Raw genomic sequence first — 6,968 nt, 5'->3', positions numbered from 1 at the left:
AGCTGAGCTGGGAATGGAACCCAAACGTCCTGCTTGATGGTCCTTCTCCTTCATTCCTTAGTCCAGCAAAGCACTGTGGGGAGACAGGCCCTGGGTCTTAGCCAGCCTGTCCCGGGCCTGAAAACCATGGGCAGCAGGCGGCCAGGGGGCCTGGGGGAGCTACCGGGAGCAGCCAAGGGAGGCAAGCAGGGCAGGTACCTGGGCGCTGGGGCAGGGAGCCTGGCGTTATGATCCATCCGGGGCGTTTGATGGGGAATCGGGCCCAGGGGCAAGACCTCCCAACCCAACACAGTCACTCAGGCTGTGGTAACTACTTTCCAAGTTTATTCAATGGCAGGCTGGGGGCTGGACTCTAGTGGCTGAACTATTCACACAGCCAGGGGCCTGCTCTGACCCCCGCCCTTCTGTAACCACACAGAGCAGAACTGCTGGGACCCACCGAGCCCATCCAGACCGGCCCTGCCCCGCCATGGCTGTGCTGGGCACCCGGCCCTGCCACCCACCTGCTCTCAGAGCATCTGGTGAATGGATTTACCTTCATGCCCCTGGGATGCAGGCCTGGGCTGCTGCCCCCACTGTCCAGGGGGTAAACTGAGGCATGGGGTAACTCCAGGACTCCCGAACCCCAGGCTAGGTGCCCCCCAGACCCCTTTGGAAGAGCCGCCCTGTGGGACTGGGCGTTCAAAGCCAAGCCGGGCCCCCACGGCACTGCAGGATCGAAGCCCCTTGGGGATACATTAGCTGAAGCTCGTGGCCTGGTTCTACGCCGGATCAGGCCCTGGCGCTCTCCTGCTGGGACGCAGGAGTCCTACAGCCACTGCTCTGCCTCCTGTGCCCCGGAGCGCCGGCTGGTTGCAGCTGGCTCTGGGGAGAGGTGGCCCAGCCCTTCCCAACCCGGCTGGCCCCCTCCTCTGCAGCCTGGGCTGGCAGCGGCCGGGGCCGGGGTTGAAGCTGGACTCAGCACCTCTGGAAGTAGAAGTCCACAATGTGGGCATCGTCGGGGCTGGCGGTGAGGCCCAGGGGCTCATTGGACTGCGCCGAGGTGCAGAGCAGCCAGCCCGGGTGGGCGGCTGACTCGAAGCGCCACAGGCCGTCTTTGTAGGAGCGGAAGAAGGTGAAGCGGGCGGTTTCCTCGCCGCCCCGGGACAGCTCCGTGATGTTCACCTCCTGCGCGGACAGGAGAGGCCGGTGAGGGATGGAGGCTCCCTGAGCCAGGGCTGAGCAGGGCGGCCCTGGACGGGTGATGGTCGCTCCAGGGATGCTCCCCCGCCCCCCCCCCCGGCAGCCTGACCTGCAGCTTGGGCTGAGCCGGGGGAGCGGAACCCAGCAGGAGGGGTCCTCAGGAGGGGGCCCAGTGGGAGGGGGCCCCAGGATGGGTCGGCAGGCAGGGGCACAGTTGGAGGGGTCACCAGGCGGGGGCCCAGTGGGAGAGGTCCCCAGGCGGGGGCATAATTGGAGGGGTCTGCAGGAGGGGTCCTGGCAGGAGGGGGTCCTAGTGGGAGGGGTCCCCAAGATGGGTCCCCAGGCAGAGTCATGGTTGGAGGGGTGCCCTGGAGGGATCCTGGCAGTAGGGGGTCCCAGTGGGAGGGGTCCCCAGGCAGGGGCATAATTGGAGGGGTCTGCAGGAGGGGTCCTGGCAGGAGGGGGTCCTAGTGGGAGGGGTCCCCAGGATGGGTCCCCAGGCAGGGGCATGGTTGGAGGGGTCCCCAGGAGGGGTCCCGGCAGTAGGGGGTCCCAGTAGGAGGGGTCCCCAGGATGGGCCCCCAGGCAGGAGGCCCAGTGGGCTGGGACAGGACATGGGGCTCGGACAGGGCCCCTGCTCACCTCCAGCTGCAGCGTGGGCAGGGCGCCCGCCCCACAGGCCAGGCTGCGGTGCCCATCCTGGATGCCCAGGATGATGGGGAGCCTCCCACGCTCGAAGCAGCGGTTGGGGATCCAGGAAATCTTCTCTGTGGGCAGCAAGGGTGGGAGAAGTGAGTCCCACCCAGCACAGCTCCACCCACCTCCCAGGGGAGAGCTCGGCTGAGCTCCCCTCACCCCCCTCCCACATGCTGGCAGAGACCCGGGGGCCCAGGGCAGGAGAGCCCAGCGGGCAGTCAGGTGTGTGGGTGACCCCCTGCACCCAAAGGGGCCCCAGGAATAAAACCAGACTAGCCTGGCTGGCACTTAGCAGGGCAACTGGCAGGGGCATTGCCACCCTGGGGTCCCTGCTGCCAGCTCCTGGCTAGGGGGCAGTGGCATTTCAGGACGGGGTGCAGCAAGGGCTGCAAGGAGCGCGGAGCCTGGCAGGGTCAGGGCAGCCAAGTGCAGGCGCCGGGGCTGGGGCGCAAGGGTGGCAGTGGCAGCGTGGTGCCCGGTGCAGGATCCACTGCCCCACGTGCCCGCAGGCAGGAACTCTGGGCCGGGCAGGGGAGCAGCATGACTCACCCTCCAGCGCAGAGTTGGGGCCTTGCAAGTAGCCGGCGACCAGCTGATTGTTCCGCAGGTAGAGAGACTTCTGTGCCACGTCCCACAGGCTGGAAGGCAGCAAGCCAGAGAGATGCAAACCGGAGCTGGCCCTGGCCCTCAGCCCGTGGGCACTGGGAGCCGGAGCTGGGGCTGGCTGCTTCAACCTGCAGGGCCGGCCCCAGCACCCTGCCCCCCCAGGCCCCCGCCCATCCAGCCCTGCAACCCTCTGCATCTCCAGCCCCAGCTCCCCACCCTTCCCCTCCAATCTCCTAGCACCAGTTCCCAACCAATTTCAGTTGCACCAACACAACCTGCTCCAAGCCCACACTGAGCCCTTCAGCGCTGCCCTCCCCACATCCCAGCCCAGTCATGCCACAAGGGTCCCATGGTCTCCTGGAGCGGCCAGACCCGGATCTGCCATGTGTCATCCACTGGCCCCGTCCTGCTGGCAGCAGAGCTCCAGGATCTGGCTCCCAGGCCGGCAGAGCAGCTGGCAGGTGCTGGACACCTGTTCCCCCTGAGCACCCCCTTTGCCAGGGTCAGCTGCCCTCCCGGCCCCTCTGTCACAGCTGCGCGCCCCACCCTGCTGTGCCCGAGCCCGAGCCCGGTTCTGAACAGCACAGGCCGGCAAACCACCAACTTCCCGGCACGAGGCTCCAGAGACAGAAACGTGGGTGCTGGAATTCACCACGCTTCCAGGCTCCGCCCCCTTTTCACGTCCTCGTGAACCACCTCAGGCCCTGGTGGGGAGCGGGTCCGTGCAGGGCCCGGCACATCACGGCCCTGCTCCCTCACGCAGGCCCTGCCCCGCGGCCCCACCCCAACACGGCGCCCCCAGGTGAAAAGCCCCGGCGGCCGCAGAACTCGCTTACCGGTACTTGAAGACGCTGACCCAGCTGGCTGGCTTTTCACACATGGTGGGCGCAGCAGCCCCTGAGCCGAAAGCGCAGAGAAGCAGCACGGTCAGGTACCGCAGGCAATACCCCGCCCCGCCCATCCTGCGCCGGCTGAGCCTACCCTGCGGAGTTTCTCTGCCATTGGGCCTGTGCGGAGTATTTTATAGAGGGGATCACGTGCCCCCATGTGCGAGTAATGTCCAGCATTGCTCTACTCTGCACCCTCAAAGTTTCCACTAGCGTAAGTTTCAGACTTGCGGCTGTGTCGTAAGCGGCCACCGCAGCGACCTCTGGCTTCCTGTGCGCCACTCAGCGGGGACTGCAGGAGGTACGGCCCGAGGCGGCCGTCGGCTGAAAGAACGGGCAGAAAACTCTCCTGGGATTTCACCTGTTTCACAACGCCACTGCCCGCTTACCCCGAAGGCAATCGGTGACCCTGCTCGGCCGGGGCCTGGCTCTGAGCTACACCCCCACCACCCTCCCGGCCTGCCTGGACGTGGCCTTTCAGCCCAGCCCGGCGGGGCGGTTTGCGAGTCGATTGAAAGAGGAAGGAAAGAGGCCCTGGGGCTGCCAGCGCTATAGCCGAAGGGGGAAGCCTGGGCAGCTGCGTCTTGCTGATGGCTGCGCCGTACCTGTGCCTGCCTGCACCTCCGAGTCGTCCATCCTTCGCTCGCTGCCTGTCTGGCCTCTGGCTGGGATTGCCTGGCTATTTATGCCGCTCGGCGAGCGCGGGGAGGTGTGGTTACACCTGGAGGGCTGGCTCGGCGCACAGCGCCAGTTGAGCAATACACCAGGCGGAAAGGAGGCGTGGGGTTGGGACTCCAGCGTGCTCAGCCTCGTGTGCAGGCTGCGCCGGGCAGGGAGCTGGAGCAGCTAGCAGGGGGAAAGGCCTCCCAGCATGGCAGAGCCAGGCAGCCCTCCCTGGGCACAGGGCAACGGATGCCCCCTGCCCAGCGCGGCCCCGATCCCCTGTCCCGCATCTCGCAGAGCCCCAGGGGAGCACTGCCGTCAGGCAGCCCCTGCCAGACGGGAGGGAGGGGGGGCAGAACAAGCCGGGAAGCGGGAAGGGAGGGCCGCCAGCACTGCCAGGGTACATCTAAGGAGCTGATGGGGGCCCAAGGGAGCTGATGCCCCGACTGACTCGCTGTAGGTGACGCCGATGCGCTGGGCCCGTAACAGAGGGCTGGGCCGTCGAGAGCAGCGTTGAAAGGTCTGATTCGCACCACTTCCTCGATAGCCTCCCCGGGCGATCTGCGTGCTCTGGCGTCGAGGCCAGGTTCAGGGCTGCTTCCTCATTGCTCTGAGATCTGACTGGATGGGATCCAGGGACTGTAAGATGGATAGAAAGCTGGCTGGATGACAGGCCCGACGGGTCGTGGTCAATGGCTCAATGTCTGTGTGATGGGGTTCAGGGGTCCCCAGGCTCTGCTCCCTGGAGGCAGGCAGGAGTGACTCTCACTCAGCAGGTAGAACAGGGAGTTTATTAGGCGACAGAGGCACAGCTCAGCACAGAGGGGTCAGTACAGCCAGCAGAGACAGACATTGCAACCCGTCCTGGGGAGAGGAGCCCGAGGGGGGCCCCTATGGGGTGTAGCTGCCCCCCTAGCCAGGCTGGCTCCTTCCAACTCCCCCCACCATCTAACTGCCACCTCCGATTCAAACCCAGCTCGGCTCCTCCCTGCTCTTTGTTCAGGTCAGAGGTGTTACCTGCCAGCTTAGCCGACAGCCCCAGGGGTCATCCTTCGCCACTGGGAGCTGCTCTGCCTGTCTCACACACATCCAGCCTCAGGCGAGCTCTCTCACACGCACCCCCCACTCCACCACAGTCTGGATGGCAGCCGGTTTCAAGCAGAGAGCCCCGAAGCCCGGTTCTGGGGCTGGTGTTGTTCAATATCTTTATTAATGACCTGGATGAGGGGTCGGATTGCACCCTCAGCAAATTTGCAGATGACACCAAGATAGGGGGTGAGGTAGATGCACTGGGATAGGGCCCAGAGTGACCTGGACAAACTGGAGGACTGGGCCAAAAGAAATCTGATGTGGTTCAATAGGAGAAGTGCTGAGTCCTCCCCTTGGGATGGAAGAATCCCAAGCACTGCTACAGGCGGGCGACCGGCTGGCTAACTAGCAGTGCAGCAGAAAAAGAGCTGGGGATTACAGTGGATGAGAGGCTGGATATGAGTCAAGAGTGTGCCCTTGTAGCCAGGAAGGCTAACAGCATATTGGGTGCATTAGGAGGAGCATTTCCAGCAGATCTAGAGAAGCTGTTATTCCCCTCTACTCGGCACTGGAGAGGCCACATCTGGAGTATTGTGTCCTGTTCTGGGCCCCCCAGTATTGAAAGGATGTGGACACATTGGAGCAGGTTCAGTGGAGGGCAACAAAAATTATTAGAGGGCTGGAGCACACAACCTATGAGGAGAGGCTGAGGGATTTGGGCTTGTTTAGTTTGCAGAAGAGAAGACTGAGGGGTGATTTGATTGCAGCCTTCAACTTCCTGAAGGGGAGCTCTAAAGTGGATGGAGAGAGGCTGTTCTCAGTGGTGTCAGATGGCAGAACAAGGAGCAATGGGCTGAAGTTACAGAGGGGGAGGTGTAGGTTGGATATGACAAACTCTTTCCCCAGGCGGGTGGCGAAGCACTGGGATGTGTTACCGAGACAGGTGGTGGAATCTCCATCCCTAGAGGTTTTTAAGACCCAGCCTGATAAAGTCCTGGCTGGGATGATTTAGTTGGGGTTGATCCCATGAAGGGTCCCACCTGGTCGAGGATCTGGCCCAGCGTCATGAAAGAACCTGAGAAATTTTGGGCATCGTACCACACATGCCAACCAGTGGGTTCCGTGGGTGCCCTCCCTTGGCAGAGATCCCTCTGAATTGCCCTATAGCTGCCCTACAGAGGAGAGCCCCAGACACCAGCCTGCACCTACTCCTGTGGCTTAGGCCATCTGACACGCACCAGCCCGACCGTGAAAGCCACAACCATTGCTGATGAGCTGCTGAAGATCCTCACGTGGGATCCTCATCCTCATCCTCCCTGAGGAAGTCTGGGAAACAAATTTCATGACCTGGCCGAGGGGCGAGATCGGTTACTGCTGACCGAGGAGCGTTACGCACACCATGAGCCAGACGGACAGATTTACTCTACAAAACGCTCAGGGAACTCAGGCCACTCACCACTGGGACCATCCAACGTTGGGCTGCTGTTTACCACCCAGGGAAGCTTCCATCCGCAGAACAGACGTGGGGTGGAAGACACGGAAAAGCCAGCCTCCAAGAGCCGAAACCCTAATACAATCCATCTCAAAGGACCTGGAGAAAACAAAGGTAGCACGTACATTCGCTGAAGCCCTGGAAAGCCAAGGGAGGCCTCTTCACCCTGCAGTGTCCTCAGGAACTGGGACTCCAAATTAATAATTGCCTGCAAGAAACCTCAATGCTCAGGGTGCTCGGAGTCATTAAACAAGGGAGAATGAGACAGAGAATATTTCACTGCTGCTGTATAAATCCATAGTACACCCCCAGCTTGAACCCTGCATGCAGATGTGCTCACTTAACCTCAGAAAAGAGAGCTCAGCATTGGAAAAAGTTCAGAAAAGAGCAACAAAATGACTCCCTCTTTAAAT

The 6,968-nt window shown here is 62.6% G+C and overlaps 1 protein-coding gene across 2 annotated transcripts; it reads right to left on the bottom strand.

The window, feature by feature from the left end:
- Window positions 1-316: 316 nt before the first annotated feature.
- LOC142004262 (interleukin-36 receptor antagonist protein-like) lies at window positions 317-4,057 on the bottom strand. 2 transcript variants are annotated; one of them, XM_074981789.1, is made up of 5 exons: window positions 3,977-4,057; window positions 3,321-3,381; window positions 2,428-2,516; window positions 1,825-1,949; window positions 317-1,167 (listed from the first exon to the last, which is right to left on the bottom strand). In XM_074981789.1, the coding sequence occupies exons 1-5, from the start codon at window positions 4,005-4,007 to the stop codon at window positions 958-960; spliced, it is 516 nt and encodes a 171-aa protein (XP_074837890.1). In that variant the 5' UTR covers window positions 4,008-4,057; the 3' UTR covers window positions 317-957. The 2 variants fall into 2 exon arrangements, with proteins under 2 accessions (XP_074837890.1, XP_074837889.1); XM_074981788.1 differs by having other exon boundaries at window positions 3,321-3,977.
- Window positions 4,058-6,968: the final 2,911 nt, after the last annotated feature.

This window comes from Carettochelys insculpta, chromosome 31 (assembly GCF_033958435.1).
Source record: "Carettochelys insculpta isolate YL-2023 chromosome 31, ASM3395843v1, whole genome shotgun sequence".
In the NCBI taxonomy this organism is placed as follows: Eukaryota; Metazoa; Chordata; order Testudines; family Carettochelyidae; genus Carettochelys; species Carettochelys insculpta.
Note: the sequence above shows the minus strand (reverse complement) of the source record. Positions and strands in the feature narration are given on the sequence as shown.